This window comes from Balaenoptera physalus (assembly GCF_965194825.1).
Source record: "Balaenoptera physalus genome assembly, chromosome: 13".
Lineage (NCBI taxonomy): Eukaryota > Metazoa > Chordata > Mammalia > Artiodactyla > Balaenopteridae > Balaenoptera > Balaenoptera physalus.
In genome coordinates, this window is record NC_138892.1 from 104,884,140 (window position 1) to 104,904,996 (window position 20,857).

At 54.2% G+C, this 20,857-nt stretch overlaps 1 protein-coding gene across 2 annotated transcripts in view; it reads right to left on the reverse strand.

Moving 5' to 3' along the window:
- The window catches only part of PRMT8 (protein arginine methyltransferase 8), an 85,787-nt gene extending 65,362 nt beyond the window's left edge, over window positions 1-20,425 (reverse strand). Inside the window, exons 1-2 of one of the 2 annotated variants that reach the window (XM_082421117.1) lie at window positions 20,102-20,175; window positions 19,877-20,009 (exon numbers count right to left, since the gene is read on the reverse strand). In XM_082421117.1, coding sequence (XP_082277243.1) covers window positions 19,877-19,951 — 75 coding nt within the window. In that variant the 5' untranslated portion in view covers window positions 19,952-20,009; window positions 20,102-20,175. Of the gene's footprint in view, window positions 1-19,876 lie in introns of both variants that reach the window. The other variant, XM_082421118.1, reaches the window with a different exon arrangement.
- Between the last annotated feature and the right edge of the window lie 432 nt (window positions 20,426-20,857).

The following is a 20,857-nucleotide window of genomic DNA, read 5'->3' on the forward strand; positions in this document are numbered from 1 at the left end:
TAATATTACTTGAAGAGAGACTATGATAAGTTCAATATACTTACTACAAACTCTAGGCAGCCACTTTATAAAAGCACAAAAAGTTATACATAATAAGCCAGCAGAGAAGATTAAATGGAATCTTAAGAAATACTCAAGTATCGTCCCCCAAAAAAGGTCTAAAAAAGAGCGCAAGTGTAACAAAGAACAGATAAGTAATATAGAAACAAATAGCAAGATGGTAGGTTTAAACCCTACAGGATCAATATAATATTTATAATTACATTAACTATAAATGGTCTGAACACCTCAATTAAAAAACAGAGGTTATCATATTAGATTTTCAAAACAACCATATGCCTCCCTGTTTGAAACTTACTTCTAACACAAAAACAGTTTTTAAAAAAGGATGAAAAACAGTATACCATGTTAACTCAAATAAAAGGAAAGCTGGAGTAGCTATAAGAATATCAGAGATCGTAGATTTCACAGCAAATAATATCAGGAAAACGAGGATCTCTTCATAATGATAAAGTGGTCACTTCATCGAGTAGACACAGCAATTTCAAATGTTTATTCATCTAATAAAAGAGATGCAAAATATATGAAGCAAAAACTGATAGAACCAATCATTAGGGAAATGCAAATTGAAACCACAGGGAGACACCACCTCACACCCATTAGGATGGCTAATAATTAAAGAAAACAAAAAAAAGGGAAAATAAGTGTTGGCAAGGATGTGGAGAAATTGGAAACCTTTTGCACCGAGAATGTAAAATGCTGCAGCCACCATGGAAAACAGTTTGGCACTTCTTCAAAAAATTAAAACTAGAACTACCATATGATCCAGTAATTCCACTTCTTGGTATATGCCCGAAGTAAGTGAAAGCAGGGTCTTGAAGAGATATTTGTGCACCCATGTTCATAGAAGCATTATTCGTAATAGCTAAAATGTGGAAGCAACCCAAGTGTCTATTAATGGAAGAATGGACAAGCAAAATGTGGTCTATACATACAATGGACTGTTATTCAGCCTGAAAAAGGAGGGAAATTCTGACACAGGCTACAACATGGATGAACTCTGAGGACATTATGCTAAGTGAAATGAGCCAGACACAAAAAGACAAATACTGTATGCTTCCCCCTACATGAGGCACTTAGATTAGTCATATCCATAGAGACAAGTAGAATGGTGGTGGCCAGAGGGTGGAGGGGAGAACGGGAGTTATTGTTTAATGGGCAGAGAAGTTCAGATTTGCAAGACGAAAAGAGTTGTGGAGATGGATGGTGGTGATGGTTGCACAACAATGTGAATGTACTTCATACCATTGAGCTGTTCCCTTAAAAATGATTAGGACAGTTATGTTTTATATTATGCGTATTTGACCACCATGAAAAAAATGGAGAAAAAAATGGATAGGAGCAGAAGGAAAAATGGACAAAACCTGATTATTCTGGTGGCTTGAAAAACTATGAAATCTGGATGCAGCATTTCCCATTTTATCTTTCCTATCCCTTTCAAAATTCCTGAATCAAGAGACTTGGCTGGGAGTGGTGGTGAATACAACACATTAAACGTTTACTTGTCAAATGAGCACTTCAGTGCAAATTCACTCACAAGGTCCCGTCACTCCTGAGAGGAGGAAGAAAGTATATTGTTATAATGATGGGAAAGAGGATGCAGACAAGCCCAAGAGACCATTTTCCCAGGGCATACCTGTGGCTCAGAGACAACAAGTCACTGGTTCAAGGTCATAGAGTCAGAAACTGGTGGAACGTGGAGTCAGACTCAGGAGGGGCAGTGCTCCGAGGCCGAGACTCTGAGGGGCAGGAAACCAGTAATGGCAGCCCTGCCTCCACAAAAACACTTTCCCGGCAAAGTCATCCCACTCAGGTCCCACCGTGCAGCGCTCTGGACCCTCTTAAGCACCTGGTCATTTTCCCCATTGAACACAAACATCTGTCCCTCTCGTGAAGCACCCCACCGTGGACCCCATCTCCAACAAGCTGGCGAGGGCCCGCCTTTATGTAGGTTCGTAAAAGATCTTGAGAAGGCAAGTGTCTGACTGGGCAGCTGGTGAAGGTTCAGCGACCCTCAGCCCCAGAGCAAGGACCACGCGATGAGCGAAGGCCACGCTGGGACCTGGGAGCTCTTTCTCCAGCCCCGGCTTTGCCCCTGCCTCGCTGGGCATCCCTGACCAACCTTTACCCTCTCTGGCCTTGGATTCCCATCCGCGGAAAGTGGCGGCACCGGATTCGAGACTGTGGATCAAGCAGGCATGTATGCGGAGACCGCGTGGGCCGCGTGGAGAAGCGGGGGGGGGGGGGGTGGTGGATGCGGACACCCCTGTGGGAGCAGGAACCGGGAGGCCAAATGAAACATCTGTGCAGGGAGGTCTGGCCCATGTCCTCCTGTTACTTCTCAGCATTGTGCTCACACCTGGGGCACTGAAGCCCAGAGAAAGGAGAAGATCCGTGGAAGACAAGCCCAGAAAATAGGAACACAGCCCTGAGGAGCAGCTGGGAGGAGAGCCTGGGCTGGTCACAGTCACCAAACACAGAAAGCACCGGAGCCCGGGGCAGTGCCCGGCGCTGACAGAGCCTGTTCCCCAGAGCAGGCCGGAGGGGCACCCAGCCACGCCAGTCCAGCCACGCAAGGCTGGGGGAAAGGGACGGCGGCTGAGGTAGCGGGGGTCAGTGAGAGCAGTGGTCCTCAAACCCCGGGGGACATCCCACTCCTGGAGAGGGGACTGCGGGCCCCACCCCCCAGCCTCGGAGCCGGTCAGCCTGGGGCGGGGCTGAGAATCTGCATTTCTCCCAAGTTCCCAGATGAGGCGGGCGTGGCTGGTCCAGGGATCCCACCAGTAACCAGCAGGCGCTTGGGTCCTGGGACGTGGCTGCTCGTGTTTGGAACCAGCATCCGCCACTTCCTTGCTCTGTGACTCGGGGACATTCACTGCATCTTTCTGAGTCGCAGTTCCCTCTCTCGCAAGCCAGGGACATTATTAGCATCTACTCTCAGGACTATTTAAGAATGAAATTAGATTATCTATGGAAAGAGATTGGGAAGATGCTTGGGGCAGAGTAAGTGCTGGGTGAACACCATCAAGTATTTCTGTTCGTAAGAGCAGCTTCGCGGAAGCCCCCGGTGCTGGTAAGATGACCCCACGGTGACCTCTACGTGTCAGGGGTCAAGAAGAGAGAAGTTACTGGAGCCCAGAGGTGGTGAGGGCTGCGTGAGAGGCTACGTGGAAGCCTCGGTTTAGGGGAAGAGTGGACGGTGGACCCTGCAGGGAAGGAGCTGGAGGAATAGCTGTTCTGAGCTCACGCCCCTCCCTGCTCTGATCTGCGGATGCTCCCGTTGGCGGCCCCCCAGCTCACAGCAGCCCACCGTGGAACCCTGCCCGCCAGCAGCCTGGGGGAGCTGGGGTGGGACGGGAGCCTGTTGATGCAGTCCACGCCGTTCAGCTTTCTGGGGCTGAGAGCAGGCTGGAGAAGGATGGAGAGCACATGAGGGGAGCAGATGCAAGACGCCAGCACGCTGGCACATCGTTTCGTGCATACCCCTCCCCCTGGGGCAGGGTGACCCCCTAATCCAGCCATGTTGGGCATCCCCAGTGAAAGAGCTGGGGGAATCGGAAAGGCTCCAAGGCTCTGGGTGAGCAACTCCTCTCCAAACCACATCCTGCGGCCAGAAATACCAGGCATACCCCAGCACGGATCTGGTCCCTGGCACGGGATCCCAGCAAGGTGAGCGGGAGGGTCCTGGTTCCAGCCCCGGCCAGGGCTCTGGCACGGAGCCATCCAGGCACCCACCTCGAAGGAAACTGAGCTCTTTGGCTTTCTGTGGGGGGACAAGAGAACACCTTGCAGGAAGCAGAGGAGAGAGGATGGATTTAGCCGAGACTGGGAAATAGACACAGCAACCTGACACATGGGACAGTCAGGGCTCAGAGCCCGGCTTTGGCCCTGAAGTCAACTCTCTGACCTTGACAGCGGACCTCTCCTCGGAGCCCCCCTCTCCAAAGGACAGTCGCTATCACTCCTGCCTGCTTCTCTGCCCAGCCCCTCCTTGTCCTTCAGGATTTGGGGCCTAGAAAAGGATTCCCAGATGTGTTAAGTCACACTAGGCTCCTTGGATGAAATCACTAGAGCCATATCTAGCCACAGTCATGGATATGACTGTGGCTATTCATTATCTAAAATTGGACGGGATAAAGTACTGCAAAATAATACGCTGTAGGGAATGGTTCTGCCGAGGCAACGGACTGAATTAAAACCGTCGCTATTAAACATTTCCCACTGGTGACTTGTGGTGTTCTCTTTACTCATATGCTGGGTACCACACACTTCCCTGATACTGATGGGAAAGTGACGCGCAAGAGGCAAGTGGCCGGCTTTCCAAAAAGGTCCAGGCACAGTGAGGTGTAGACAGACACTGTGACAGGGAGGTTACCTTGGAGAGAGAAGAGGGTATGCACCCTGTCACAGGCACGATTCATGCGCTGAACACTGAGACGGGAAGAGCAGAGTCAGCGCCGGAAACCTGAAGGGTATCTCAGTGACTCACTGGTCCTGTCCCCTGGCTTCAGGTAAGATGTGATCAACCAGCCCAAAGGGTCCAAGGGACTCCCTGGGGGTCACTCAGCCAGCCCCTCAACCTGAATACAAAATCCCCACTCACCCCGAAACATACGGAAACTTAAATAAGAGTTATCTGCTCAATAGGCACTTGCCCTATTTGGGTTAGTAAATCAGAGCTCTGCAGAGAGGCTTCTGGAACCCCCAAGACCCAGCCCATTTTGTCACGACGGCAAGGGGAAGAAGGACAGCCTGGAAGCCCCCCATTAGCACTTTCTGGGAGGGTGGGGTGATGCCGGGTGGATTGAACGATGTTTCACATAAGGAACGACCAGAGCACCTCTCCTTACCGATTCAGCCACCTCTCCAGGTTCACGCCCTGTCATAATCTTTGTCCTTCTTCCTCCTAAAGGATAAGGCTCCTTGGTAAACGCGGAGCAGCAGAGAACCTCAAGCTCCCCGATTTTGTTTTTTGCTGTGCTCTCAGGGTCAAAGACAGCTCAGAAAAGACATGTCCCCCAGTAAGCAAGCTGCAGAGTTTGGACTATCACCCAGGTCTCCTGAACCCCGTGAGCTCAAACCTAAAGTTCTTTAATACCCAAGCATCTCCACCAGGGCCAGAAGAGAAGGAGAACGGTGACCCTGACGTTAACTCACAACGTCCAGCAGCTGCAGAACAAACACCCGCCTTTGCTCCTCTGAGCAAAGCGTCTCTACCCATAACTCATGCACTCGCTCAGCCGGCATCCACTGAGGCCACCTGGAGTGCAGGCATCACGCTGTCACGAAGAGGACGACCTGGCAAGGGCAGGGACAGAAGCGGGGCAGCGGCTGCCGTGATCCAGACAAAGGATAATGATGGTCTGATCGGAGGCAGCGGGATAAGGAGAAAGAGATGCAAGTAAAGGATGGGAAGAAGGTCGATTTGGCAGGATTCTCTTACAAATTCTCTGGGGTTGGGGGCGGGGAAGTGAGTGTAGGGAGGCCCCTGGTATGACTGCTGACTAGTGCCCTTCAAGGAGGCAGGAGCCCGGGGCAGGAACAGATGCACAAGCTCGGAGGAAAGGTAGGGAGCTCGGTTTGGGTCGGGGTGGACTTGAAGTGCTTGCCGCACACTGAGGAAGAGAAACCCAGCCAGGAGTGCAGGTCTGGACGTCACAAGACGTGCAGGAGGATGAGGTCATCCAGGGACGGGAAGCCGGGGTCAGCGTCACTACGGGGGGGGAAGGGAGAAGGGTCCACGGGAGGGCTGGAGAGAGAACAGTCACAGGTGCGGGAGAGATGGGAGGAAGGAGGATGCAGGACCCCAAAGAGGAGAGGGAATCGGGAAAAACGAAACACAAACAGCGTCTGATGCCGTCGATTGACCAGGTGAGATTAGAGGCCGTTGCAGTCGGTAACAAGGGGGCCTCCAAGGCCTGGGGCGAGAAGATGTCAGAGGACGGTGATTGCAGGGATGGCCGTGGCATCACCCCTCCTCTGGGTCCCTGGCATGGTGCTCGGCTGCTGGCACCAGCCATGGTACCAAAGGAATACAACATCCTGGCTTGGCCTGGATCCTGGGAGACATGCCAGGTCCCAGTACTTTAGAAATAATGGTCCAGCAGCGCACACTGGGGAAGACAAGGAAGTATGGCGCTAACAGGTTTGAAACTCAAACCTTCCTTTTCATTCCCTCTACCCCGTACACGTTCGGAACAGGCGAGACCCATGGCACATCAAGTGTCTGGTCATGCGGGGGTTAAAGGAACCACTGCCCAAGACGGGAGCCTCTCCAAGATGCAGGGCCCTAGAGCCCGGAGCCAAGAAGCTGAGGCTGCCTGCCCCGCCAGCTGAACCGTGAGCCCTGCACGTCTCTCCTGCCTGAAAAGGAAAGAGCCATCACTCTCAGCAGCACAGAGGGCCCAGCCTGGGGAAGGGAGAGCCCGAGCCAGCAGGCAGGCGGAGAGCAGAAGCGCAGGCAGAGGTTTCCGGAGAGAGGTTCGTTCTCCCGGACAAACACCTGCCTGCCAGCCTCCTCCCCTTCAGCCCTTGTTCAAGTCAGGACCCTAGAAGAGGTCAGCTCCCCGCCAAACCCAGACTGACAGCACCTCTTTGCTTTTCCCCAAACCTCCACTTTCTACACCATTTGCCACCTCGAGGGGAAAGCATCTCGCGTGCTCAACAGCACAAGTTTAGCACACGTGGGCAAGGCTGGAAGGGGAAGCCATGTGGAGGATGGTGATAGCTGTCTCCATCCCCGCTGGCAGCTCGATAAGGGGAAACAGGCACAAGGTTGGCCTGGAAGGCACCTGCAGCAAGCAGCAGGGGAGTCACAGCAAAGCTTAAGACTTGCACAAAGCCTCCCCGCTTTCCAAAGGTCCTCATGCCCTGGCCTCCGTCTAGTTCAGGGCCGCCCTATCAGGTGCGATAGACAAGGACCAACTCAGGCGTTTCTCACACGGGTGACTGAGAGGCAGAGGGCAGATGGCAACAGAGTCAGGGCCGCGGGTTCTGCCTCAAGCTTCTCGGCTCTTCCCAGGCTACCTGGTATCCGCTGAGGGCCCGAGGAACCAGAGTGAATAATCCAGGGAGGCCGAGGCCGAGCCGCCTTGGTGCTCAGGATGGAACCCAGCTGCCTTGACTAGGGCGTGTGCAGTACCCTCCAGGGGCGGGGGCGGGGCTGAGAGCTCTGGTCTCTGATGCTGAAGCAGAGCTGGAAGAAGAAAGGGAGGTGGGCACAGGCTTGGCCGAGCTTCAGTGACGCCTCCAGGAAAAGCCACCAGAGCTGGCCGTGTGGACAGAATCCCAGGGCCCTGCTGTACCGGCAGCCCAAGCCGCTGGTTTGCTTTTCTTTCCCTCCTGGAATATGGAGCATCTTATTTTTAACTTTATAAATAGAAGAGTGAATGACAGTGCCGGCCTAAGACAGCCGTGAATAAAGAACACTCAGGAGCAGCTGGGCCCGAAGTCGCATCCTCCTGCAGAGCGCCGGCCCCGGCGCAGGAGCCTGGGGCCCCCGAGAGCCTGCAGCTAGGAGCCGGAGCCTCAGGGCTGCTCAGACCCCTTGTCTGGACATATCTGCCTCCCCCACCCCACCATGGCCCCTGCTCACATCAGCCGATGATGAAGCATCAGGCCTAGTGGGAAGAAAATACATTGTCTGATACAAACCCCGAGACTGCCCTGCTTCGAGTGAGGTTTTGCAGGGCTATCTCCACGGTCTCTCCGCCCCCTCTTCCCACCGCAGAAGTGCAGGGAATTCCCCCCACGGCCCAGGCATAGCCCTGACCGCCCCCTTCTGCCCTTTCTGAGACTTAAGGCTTGCCTGTTCAGGAGGGTACGAAACGTATGTCCTTGTTTGTCTGAAAATCTCCTCTTACCCAGTTTGCACTGAGTGTCACCATTCTCTCTGCAGTCCTGCCATTGTCGCACAGCGGTGAACATCTGTCTGGGGCAGCTTACCTGCAGCCTTGCTTTGGGTTGGCAGATGATGGCTATGACCTCAGAGACTTCCTCTTTAGGGGACGCTGGGTGACTGACAGTCCCAACCAGCGTAGAAGGAAGGGAGCCATAGATAATGATTTACACGCCAGCATCCATAGAACATTTTCAGTGCAGGAAAGGTATATGTCACAATGATCACTCGTAGAACAAAAGGTTTTTAACCTCTAACAGGTACCAGGCGCTGTGCTAGGTGCTGGGATCCGATGGTGAACAGCACGGACGGAGCCCCTTCCCTCACAGAGTTTACAGTGGACTTGTAGACGAGGAAGTCAGCCAGTGAGTACAAAGCAACGCGCACCATGACAGAGGATGCACAGGTACTGTAGGACCACATGGCGGGAGAGCTAAGCCTGACTTAGATGAGGGGGGTGGAGCCAGGGAAGGCTTCCTGGAAGAGGTGACATCTAAGCTGAGACCTGAAGGAAGAGTAGGAGGTGATGAGGGGAGGGAAGGAGGTGAGTGTAGCTGGAGCGGAAGGGAAGGACTTCAGAGAACAGCATTCAGGGGCATGAGCTTGCAGAGCCAGCTAAGCCACGGCAAGGAGGTGGGTCCTTCTCCGATGATAACGGAAAAGCCACTGAACGCGTCTGAGGAGGGGAGAAGCACAGTCAGGTCGCCACTTCAGAAGGCATGTTCGTGCTGCTGTGAGGACAGACCAGAGCCAGGCGCGGCTGTGTGGGGGGCATCCAGGAGGTGATGCAGAGATCCAGGCAAGAGATGGGGGGGCGTGTCCAGGACGGCCAAAATGGGACCCGAAAGAGGAGGACAAACTCAGGGCAAAGGACAAGCCGATGAGATGCAGAATCACCAGGACAGCCATGGAGACGGGGCAGAGGAGCCGGGGCATGTGCCTTGGGTAACTTCACACTCAGCAAGATGAGGACAAGCAGGAGGGGGCAGAGGGGTGGGAAGTGGTGACACCAGGAGGGGCCTTGAGGAGTCTGAGGTCCCTGTGTGGCCCCTGAGTGGAGGTGTCCTGCGGGCAGCCAGACATACAGTCCAAGCTCGGGGGCCGGGTCTGGGCTTCGGCTGGGAATCATCAGCGCATCAGAGAGGAGGCGTGAGATGGCCTGGGGAGAGCGTGTAGCGCCAGAGAGGGTGGCCCCCCAGCCCCCACCCGAGGAAAACAGCACGCGAGCTACGTAACAAAGGTCGTACATCAGCTGCAAAGCCAGGGCTGCTAACCTTCCTGACCCTGACCCTCAGATCCGCTCTACAAGATTCCCACCCAGGGCCTCACTCCCCAACCCCCCGCCCCCAGGTGCCCCCCATACAACACACCCCACCACACTGAGTCATCAGTCCCTGGGTCAACCCCAGAGCTCCAGGCTAGTGGTTAAATATGCACCTCATTGTGTGTTACCTGCTGTGAACTGCAAACCACGCGTGACAAGTACATAAGCGCACGAGCACGTGCTTCTGCGTGACGGCCCCGCAGACTCACGTGCGTGTCCACACCTCCACGCATAAACACACCCGCCGCCCCGCAGCCTGCACGAGGTCGTCTACATCCACCCGCGCTGAAATCCGAAAGGACTCTTTCCACTTTGCACTGCAAATTTTCCCCCAAAAGCAAAACAAAAGCTAAGCAAATAAACGCAAAGTTACAACAGGAGGAAAAAGGTGAAAACATGTGTCGAGTTTCTTTTTTCTGTCTTCTCCTGTGATTGTATTTAATCTTCATGGATTATAAAAATGGGTGTTAATCCCAGAGGGATGAGGATAAGACTCAAACTCAGGTCTGCCTCCAAATCCCTCCCCGACTGTACACTGGGAACCGCAGCTTTCACTCTGGAGAGCTGGGAGTAGACAGACTGTAACAAAAGGAAGTTGGCTGGTGTACGTGTGATGTGCAAGTTTATTTCCTTTATCCATTCAATAAATATTCATCACTCCCCTGCTAGGTACCTGAAGGCAAGAATTGCACTGATGCACGTTAATAGAGAACATCCCTTAATTAGGATCCCATTTACCCTTGTGATGGGCTGCAATCATTTTTGTGGGATTCTCTGATTGCGTCTCCTTAGAGAAGTGCTGTCATAACTGCCTGTCAGGGTGAGACGAAGCCCTTGGATGTAATGCGTCTGGGGGAATTGCAGCCTCTCATTTTCTGGCAGCCCCAGCTGTTAAAGGCCACCCCTTTCCTTCCCTTCAGCTAACAAGAGATGATCCTTCACAATAGAGCTACAGATGGGGACCTGAAGGAGGGATTTGCTAATCGCCGTTCCCTTTATAGTGGTTTGGTCTCAGCTGTACCACCCTCTGGTTGGGCCTCACCCCCGGTGAATGTCCTTTACTGGATTCATGGCCAAGAGGACAGGGTGTTTAACTCGGTAATTAACACCCGATTTGCGGCGCCTGCCTGGGCGACACCTCTGCCCTCCTCCCCTCCTGCCAGGCCTTGTTCTCCCGCCGTGGGAACGTGGGGAACATCAGTCCAGTTATCAAGCAGTAGGAGTGGCTCTTGTCCCAGCAGCAGGGCTTGGGGGCGCCCGGAGAAGGCCAAGAGGTCTGAAGCGGTGGGTGCCCATCTGCCACTTCTCTCCATCCCTAGGGCCTCTGTGAGGTTTTGTTTTCCTGCTGTGGACATCGCAAACACCGGAGCCTTGGAGCCCAACACTGAGTGTGCGTGTGGAGTGGGGCAGGCCAGCCCGCGGGGCGTGGAAAACCTGCCCCTCCTGAGAACGTGTGGATCAGTGAGTCCATCACGTCACCAGTGGAGGCCCTTTATCCATCTGTGCGCCCCCCGCCCCTTTGAGACACCACCGGCTAACCCGGATGATAAATCGTAGCTCATCTTGAGCGTCTGCCGTGTACCTACATGAGCTTCACACAAAGTCGCTCATTTAACCCTCATAATAGCTCCGCGGGATAAGGTGCTACCACCACGACACAGATGATGAAACCGGGCACAGATGACGGTGTAACGCGTGCACGCCAGGACCCAGCCCGGCTGAGGTCTGCACCCAGGCACGAGCCCCAGGGCCTGCGCCCCGAACCTCTGCACAAAACTGCCTCAGGCCCAGAAGCCAGTGACCCACGTGGCTTAACTGTTTGGAAGGTGCCGAGAAAGTCTTTACCGCTCCCATCCTCCAGAATAGCCCTTCACGGAAGCTAGAAATGGGCTCACAATGCTACCACTACAATAATTCTCTGGCAACGATGGAAAGCAAATCCCCCGGGAGGACAAGGGGATTGAACACACGGAGCCGGGTACAGGCTGGCAGGCTCCTGGCAGGCTCCAGCCAGCTTCCCCCTCTCCCACACATGGACGTTTACCAGTTCCTTCCAGCCCCCAAGAGGCTCTCAGTGGGTGGGACCTGCTGTGGGCAAAAGTGAGGACAAGCTTCCCGCTGGGGAAGTGAATAAAAGAGGGGGAAGAGGCCCCGGTCGGCAGCAGGACTGTAGTATGGGACTACTTACTGGTCCTATAATCTTCGTCAAGACAACCAACCACTGTGAGTTTCCATTTCTTCAACTACAAAATGGGAATAAGAAGAGTTGCTTTGTAATGTTGCGTAAATTAAACAAGGCAATGCATACAAAGCACTGAACAGCACGCCCAACACAAAATAGGGAGGTGAAAATGGCAGCTCTTGTTATAATTTTGCTGCAACTCAAGGAAAGGGGGCCTGACCAAGGTTCTGCGGAAACAGTGGGCAAGGTGGACACTGGGCAAGCAGCAGGAGAGAGACTTAAAGGAGAGAGACAGGGCTTCCCTGGTGGCACAGTGGTTGAGAATCCGCCTGCCAGTGCAGGCGACACGGGTTCGAGCCCTGGTCTGGGAAGATCCCACACACCGCGGAGCAACTGGGCCCGTGAGCCACAACTACTGAGCCTGCGCGTCGGGAGCTTGTGCCCAGCAACAAGAGAGGCCACGACAGTGAAAGGCCTGCGCACTGCGATGAAGAGTGGCCCCCACTCGCCGCAACTAGAGAAAGCCCTCGCACGGAAACGAAGACCCAACACAGCCATAAATAAATCAATCAATAAATAAAAATTTAAAAAAAAAAAAAAAGGAGAGAGACAACCTTCACTGACTCTGCAACTATTCTGAGCCCTCTTTACAGATTCGTTGCCATCTGCCAGCCACTCTCTACTCAGACCTACTACGTGTGGGCACCATGTTGGGTGACGTTATGAGTTGAATCAAGTCCCCCCAAAAGATGTATTGAAGCCCTAACCCCTGTTACCTGTGAATTTGACCTCATTTGTAAACAAGGACCTCGCTGATGTAATCGGATTAAGATGAGGCCATACTGGACAGAGTGGGCACTGATTCAATACGACTAGTGTCCTTAGAAGAAGAAGAGATACAGACACACGTAGGAGAAAAGGCCACGTGAAGACGGAGGCAGAGAGGCAGTGCTGTGTCTACCAGCCAGAGCATAGCTGACAAGCACCAGAAGTGGGGAAAGAGTCAGGGAACAGATTTCCCCCTAAGAACCTCCAGCAGGAGCCCACCCTGCTGACGCCTGGATTCAGACATCTGGCCTTCAGAACTGTGAGAGAATAAATTTCAGTTATTTAAGCCCCCAGTTTGTGGTACTTTGTTGCACAAGCCCTAGACAATGAAATAAAACTACAAAGATAAATTTAAAAAACCAAGTTCCTGTCCTGAAGTCTCTGCTATTCATTTCATCCCATGCAAGAAGCTGGATGAGGGTTCAGGTTTAACATGGTGGCCTCAGTCCAGCTTCCAAAAAGGTATACTTTGTTAGTCAAGAGTTTTGCCTGGCCCACCAGCTAGGACTCCCGGACCCAGGGACATCCGGGAGGAAGGAGGACTGTCCTGGCCACAAGTTATACCGGGTCCCCGCCACCCACGGGGCATAGCAGTGAGAACTGAAAGTAGGAGAGGAAAGCCGGGGCTGGTGTCTTTTCCTCGGTTTCTTCCCAACCCACCATTCTTTGTTTCTCCTGTTAATTTCTCCATTCTTTCTCTTTGTATTTTAAGTGTCTATTCTGTTCCTTCTGCTGTCTTCACAGCCCGGCGGACTGGGAAAAGCAGAGGTCTCAGTGGCTAGAAAACCAGACTTTGAGTTCCATCATTTACTAGCTGTGGGATCTTGGGCAAGTAACACTGACTTTCCGTGCTTTGGTTTCTTCATCTGTACGATGGCAATAATATGTAACTTGCCAAGTTATGTATGGTGTACAGGATGTAACATATGTGTGTATGTATGTAATGTATGATGGCACCCATTAAACAAGACGATATATGCCGAAGCATTTTACATGTCGTACGAAAAGGAGAGAGATCTTGCTATGCACAATTCCTAGATCTTACATAGGGAAACACTGGTTTTCGATATTACATATCAGGATATACCAGAAAATTAGCACCAAATGTAAAAACAGTCAAGCCGGTGCTAAAGGAGGTAGAAATGGCATTGACCTAAGAGGAAACACGGACCCGACACCAACACCGAAGCACTCTGATATTGGGAATGTTTTCCCGTCTCTTAATTTGAATGATCTGAAGTTCCCATCCGGCTCTAAGATTCTATGACTTTATGAAAATGTATACATCGAGCTGTTTGCTCTTATAAAATTACACTTTAAAAAGACATCTTTGTTTATGGGTCACCCATTACAAATCTGGAGAAAGCCGTGATGCCTCAGGGACTTCTAATAACAAGTGAAGGAGAAAAGCCATTTGATGTGTGAAATATCCAGCGGGCTGGGGACCACCGGAGGGGCATGTCTTCCCAAACACGCCTCTCCTGGCTAATCCAGAATTTCAGAGGAAGGGGTTGGAATCACTCCGAACAGAGGCTGGTAAAGAGGGTGAGACACCCCTCCTGCAGCCCAAAATGCAAAGGCAGCCAGACGATTTTTAATCTCCTTTTAGAATAACATAAACCAAGGTGACTCCAATTGCAATGGAAGAGATGGAGCTCAGACCTAAGGCAGAACTAACTTCCTGACTCTTGAGATGCACAGGGGGTTTGGGGAAGTTGCCTCCTGTGAAGCTCTGTAACAAGCAACCAAGGGGCCAACTGCGTCGTGGGTGCAGGAAGTGGGCTCAGGGCTGGAAGCGCAGACAGAGTGACCTTCCGGAGGGCCCTTCCCGCCGGCGCTTCCCCTCCTCTCGCCAAGTCGGTGCACGATGGGACAACACGCCTGCCTGTCACACAACAACACGATCCCACTTCCAGTTACCTTGGCAGCTCACATCTCGCCACATTGCCCATTTTTTCCTGCTGGCACCGTAGACTCCAAGGTGTAAATGCTGTTTTTACAGATTTTTGCATGTTCCACGCTGGAATGTGATCATCACTTCACATCGCAGTTTGCGCCGAGGAGGAAATGAAACCCACTCCCGAGTCAGAGACGGGAGTGTGGTTTCACCCTCTTTGACAGCCAAAAGCCAACGGAGGGCTCTCTGAAGAGCCAAGTCTCTCGGGGGCGGGGGGGCGCAAAAGACACGTGGGCATCTTCTTAATTCTCCTGAGCTCAGCTCAGGGCTGAAATCCGTGTTTGCTGAGGGATGTAGACTGTGGTTTGGCGATCACTTCAGCTGGAGAAATAAGGAAGTAGGAGAGTTCATCCAGCTGGCACTTTTCTGGCGCGACTCCTAAAAGCTGACAGGTTGACGATCCTGCAGGCCTCGGGAGCTCACCATGCTCTAAACCCTTTGCACGAATTAATTCATTCAATCATCGCAACAGCCGTACAAGGCCCAGAGGGGTTCGGGGACTTGTTCATCATAACAACACGTCCACTGAGTTCAGTGTAAAGCCAGGCAGTCTGGCTCGTCGGAAAGAGACACGATGCAGACCCCAGAGAAGTGGGCCTGGGTCCAGCCTCCTCTTGCCCTCTTTCCTCTCCTCCCCTCACCTTTGTGCTATAGGACCACACGCTTGAGCCGAAAACCCAGAGAAGAGGGAACCATGAGCCAAAACCACCAACGTACACCACGTCGGAATTCAGCCCAGCTCTCCCCATAACTCACAAGGCAGCACCCATTGGTACCCTAACCCCACTGTCCTATTGTAGGAATTTTCCCAGCCCATAATTATTCTCTCTCCCCAGGCCAGTAAGTCAATAGCACATTCAAAAACCAGTCTCCAAAATGACTCCTTTGCTAAAACTGTTTTCTCACCCCTGGGGGTTCTCCTTTGAGGTGCGAAAACCCCAATCAGGGAGTCGCACCGTACATAATGCATCAGGCTTTCACCGAGAACCAGTAAAGCAAGCAGAAGCTCAGAAGGGTCCATCATCCCCCAGGGTTCATAATTGGACATTGTGATTAATCCATTTATCTGCTATTCAGACAAACACCCCACGGGAAGAGTCAGTAATAACAGACTATTAAGCAGGTACACAGGTAACCAAAGTGTACCCATGCTTTGAGCTTTGCAGCACCTCGATTCCCAGAAACTCTACTCATTTTTTGAGTTTTCAGGGTCCACAATAACCTAAGCACAGGAGTGGGAGATGGGAGGCCCAATTTTCAGAAAGCCGTGAGTGATTAACACCCAGAAGGCTCACGAGCTTGTTCATAATCCCCTGAATCAGTCAACATTTGTCAGCATTTTTCATTTACTCTGTGTCAGGCACAGTGTTAAGACCAGGGTAGACACCCTCCCCCAAAAAAGTTCATTATCCAACTGAAGAAATAGACATATAAAAAGCCAATGGGAGATCAGCTCGGTGCTTTGTGACCACCTAGAGGGGTGGGATAGGGAGGGTGGGAGGGAGACGCAAGAGGGAGGGGATATGGGGATATATGTATACGTATAGCTGATTCACTTTGTTATAAAGCAGAAACTAACACACCACTGTAAAGCAATTATACTTCAATAAAGATGTTTAAAAAAAAAAGCCAGTTATCTTGTAATAGGAAAAGTGAGAGACAGGCGTTAGGAGCACAGAAGAAGGAGAAGGAAAACTCACTCACCATGGGGTGGAGGATAAATGGCCTATCTGGGAAGGCTTCTCAGAGGAAGAGACCTTTGAACTGGGTCTTGCTGGTTGAGGAAGATCTTTTGTTTCCAGAGAGGCGGCGGTGTGTGTGTGTGTGTGTGTGTGTGTGTGTGTGTGTGTGTGTGTGTGTGTGTGTGTGTGTGTGTGTGTGTGTGTGTGTGTGTGTGTGTAGAGTAGCCCAGGTAGAGGAACCAGGAAGCACAAAGGCATTCAGACATGAAGTCAGTGTTTGCAGAGAACTGCACGGGGCAGGTACTGAAGGGCTAAGGAAATGGGCTTTATCCTGTGTCCTAAAGGCAACAGGGCGACATGGTAAGTTTTGAAAGCAATGTCTGATCATGAGCAGGTTTGTGCTTCTGAAAGCCCATCGAGGGCTGGATTAGAGAAGAGGACGACAGGAGAGAGGCTGTTGCCTTAGTGAGGGCAGAGTGAGGGCGGTGGCCTCTGCAGACAGCGGGCTGGGAAGGAGACCAGACAGTAGAAGGTTTCTAATGACACATGCGGAGCAGGGGATGATGCCCTCGGCTGAGGAGGAGAAGCGCATCTGAGGGACAGAGCCAGAAAAAGCGGAAACGGAACTCTCCGTGCCCACCCAGCCTGCACCCTGGATGCTCCTCACCCCAGCTCCAAGCTTCACTGGTCAAGGGAGGCTCTGCTCACAAGCAGGTAGTTTTGTTCCCCACTCTCTCCTTCCTGCCTAAGGATTAGAACATCTCTCCCTAAAAACCTCGCGAGAGGTCACCTTCTCCCTGTCACCCTTGCCTGTCCCAACACCGCATCTCTCCCTTCCCAAACATCCTCTCTCCCTATCCCTCTCTCCTGCTGCCATCCAAACGTGGCATCTTCTTAGAAGTCACATAGGGACCTCCCTGGCGGTCCAGTGGGTAAGAATCATTGCGTCCACTGCAGGGGGAATGGGTTCGATCCCTGGTCGGGGAACTAAGATACCACATGCTGCACAGTGTGGCCAAAATAATAATAATAATAATAATAGAATAGAAGTAGCAATGTAGGGCAAAGGGCAGTGAATCAGAAGTGGGGGCAGTCTGTGCTCCAAGGCTGTCTGTCCTAGCTGACCAGCTAACTTTCAGAACTTGCTGGACCTCTCAGCCTCGGCATCCTCACCTGTAAAATGGGGCTAAGAAATGAAAACTAATCTTTGCTTATCTCACAGGATTATGGTGAGGATGAAATGAGATAAAGTGCTTGTAAACCACACCAAGGAAAGGCAGGAAAAGGTGCTACCGAACTATCTGGACCATCCGGCACTACAGTCCACCAGACTGTGAGTTCCTTGAGGGCAGGGGCCTGGTGTCTTCATCTTTGGATCTCGAGAGCCTAATCATTCCTGGCACAGAGTCAGTGTTCGATAAAGATGTGTTGAATTAAAAAACAAGGAGCGCTACCACCATAGACACAACACACACACACACACACACACACACACACACACACACACACACACCACAGAGGCATCCTTGCCTCCCTCCCTCTCACCATAAATGCAGGCAGACCCACAACACCTCACTTTTGGAAGTACTGCTCTAGTCCTGGCTCATTCCAAAAACAGCCAGTTCCTGGAAGAAAACCAAGTGATTGTCACGCTGCCTGGAGGCCTCCAGTGGGCACGTTTGACCAAGTCTGAATTCTTCCCCTTCTCAGGGGAAGCTGTGAAGAACTGAACCCCAGACTCACTCCCCTTCCCGGAGCCCCAGCTGGATCTGCCCCTCCCCCTTTGTGCCAGGCGTTCGACGTGGGGTTTTTTTGTGTTTTTTTCTTTTTTTCTTTTTTTGCTCTCAGGAGCTCGGCCGCCTATACTGCTGTTTTCATTGATGCCTTGAGCAGAGCTGGCATGTGCAACTGCCGAGAAGGGGGAGCGCGGAGCTGCGGGGGAAGCATGTAAAAATAGCCTGGCGCGCGTCGTTCTGCCTGCTCCGGACTCCTTGAACCCGGGCCGAGGTGGGGAAGCTCACGTCGCCGTGCACACTGCGGAACCTGGCCGGGGTCTGCACCCAGACACGGCACAACAACCGGAGTACCGGGGGGCTAGAGACCTGCGAAAACTTTTTTTTTTTTAGAAGCCGAGCGGTAGGGGGATGGGCAGAGAGAAGCTGTTTCTTGCTTCTAGCGCTCCAGCCACACGGCTGCAGGGACTGCTACGTGCCCGCTGGTCCAACAGATTACAGAAGTGCAGCCTGGACTCTGGGCTAGTTTTAGAAACCCATTCTGCAGGTGGGCGATGGGAGGGAGGAGGGCGAGGGGATTGGTAAGGCTAGCTCTCTGCCTTGCACTACACATCATTCTGAGTGTCTGCTCGCCTGGGGCGGGGTGAGGGGGGAAGAGGAAGTGGCGAGGGGAGAGCAGGCGCGCATGCTTTGCCCTAACTCAAGGCGACAGCATTAGCTCCCGAACACCCCACTGTTCTCCCCCAGAGCGTGTTTGTTTCGAAATCGACAGTTGCCAGATGCATGCTGCTTCTAGTTTCTCAGAGAACAGGGATTTTAAAAGCTTTGCTGCCTCCGCGGTGGGGTTAGGGGGTAGCTGCAGTTCAGAACTCGAGGGAAGAAGATCGGGAAGGGTCTCTGCCCCTTTCTGCAACCCAGCAAGACAGAGGGACAATCCCCGTGCCACACCTCCATCCCGCCCCACGCTGCATATGGGTAACCATATGTGAAGTGCACGGCAGCCCCACCAGACACCCGGCTATTAATAGAGCCCGGGAATTTGCTCTCTGCCTTTTTCCTGCCACCGAGTAAGGGATGATCTTCACACACATACCCCACTCCGCCCCCCCCCCTCGGCGCACCGTTCCTCCACGAAGGTAAGGGGGCTGCCCACGCGGATCCCCTTCGTGACTACAGGTGCCCAGAGCCTACGGGCTAACCCAGTTGTAATGACAGCAGGGTCAGAGCGAGGCCAAGGAACGCAGCCTCCAGTCGCCGGACGCAAATCCCAGCAGGGCTCTTTGAGGCTCCGAGCCAACTCCAGAGTACAGAAAGGGCAGCCGCTGGGCTGCCGGAGGCGGGGGACGAGAGCGCAATTTGCGGAGCTAGAGCGACCTCCTGGGAACTGCTGCGGGACGAGCGGCTGCGGACCCATTTCCCGCTGCAGCGCGGCGCGCAGGCCCCACGGCCCGCGTGGGCTCGGCTGCGGCAGGCGCGGGCGCTGTCCCTGGTCCTTAAGGTGGCCGCGGCCCGAGCTCCCTCCCCGGGGTTAGCGTCCCAGAGGCGGCTCGTAGGTGCTGGAGGGCAGACCTCTCCCCGGCCCGGATCTGGGCGCGAGGGTCTGTTGGTGGTGCCCAAGTGCCATCCCGGCGCGGCGCGGCGGGGCCCCCTTCCCCGACCCCCATCCCCGCGGCCAGGAGCTCTCCGCGGTGCTGCGGGGACCGAGAGCTCGAGCTTGAAGGCTAACGCCGAGGCAGCGGCCGGCCGGAGACGGTCAAGGCGCCGCAGGGAGCAGACCTGGCCCCCGGATCACCCATCCCGATCCGGCAGAAACCGGCACTCTGGAGCCCTAACGGAGCCCAGAGGGGAGGGCAGGGGAGCGCGGCCGCCCAGGGTTTGGGACTTGGTTGGGGTGGTGGTGGTGGTGGAAAGCGAGCAGCGGGGGGCAGGAGAGGGAGCTGGGGTGAGAGCGACTCTTTTGCATTTTCAAGAGGGAGGGGGCCTGAGACAGGCACTGTCTTTCCCGCACCCAGCGCGCACACACACACACACACACACACACACACACACACGCACACACGCGCACACGGCCGGCAGAAGCAAGCGGGATGGAGCTGGGAAAGTTTGGCACCAGGTGCGGAGCGGCGGCGGCGGCGGCGGCGGCGGCGGCTGCGCGCGGCGCGGGGGTCCCGGCGGGCTGCGGGGTCTCCGAGCCCGGCCTCTCGCCTCCTTACCTCGGTGTTCTCGGCCGCGTTCTCCGCCATTTTCCTCCTTAGGAGCAGGCAGCGGGAGGAGTGTTTCATGCCCATAAGAGCCAGCAAGGGTTTGGTGATACAGAGATAGTGCAGAAAGAGAGAGCTGGTGTAGCTTTAAAAGAGAGAGAGAAAGAGAAAATGGGAGGAAAAATAAAATAAAATAAAAGCCCAACCCAGTCCCTCTGCTGGAGCATCAGGCGGTACCATCAACCACGGTGGAGTCTTTCCTGCAGTCTCCACTTTGTTTTATTTTCCTCCCTTCTCATCGGCTTCGGATTCCTTCACACAGTTTCGAGTTCCTGTCGCGCCCGCGACCCCCTCCCCGCCTCTCTCCACCCGCGCTGCGGGCCAGGCAGGAGGGAGGGAGCCCCGAAGGCTCCGCGGAGGCGGCGGCGGCGGCGGCGGCGGCGGCGGCGGCTCCTCGCCGGCTGCTCGCAAAGTCCGGCCGGCCGAGGCAGCCGACAACTCCTCTCAACTTCTGCCGATCAGCGGGCGAAGCAACACGCTTCCTGCGCGTCCCTCCCGGGGGCTGAGCCGGTGAGTGGGGGCGGGGAGGAGGTTGGGCCGGGCGGGAGGCTGCTGCTGGGCGCAGACCGAGGGGCCCCGCGCCCCGGGCCGCCCCCTCGCCCGGGCTCCGGGGGTCTCTGGGCCGCCTCCACTCCCGGGCGCCGTGGACAACTTGCTGGGTGGGGGGTGGTGGCGGAGAGGTGGGGGGCGAGGGCTGCGCGGACGCAGCCGGGCCACGCGTGAGGCTCAGAGAAGGCAGGCGCCGGGGCTGGGCTCCGGCAGGTCCTCGGACCCGGTGTGCGTCCTCCCACCGAGGACGGGCCCTGAGCAAGGCTGGGCCACGGTCACCTCGCCCCCATCCCAGCCCTCCCCCCCACCCAGCTCTCCCGCTCCGCTGCCAATGCCTGCATCCTCCCTCCGCGTTTGGGGTTTGGGGAGCCAAGGGGTGGATGC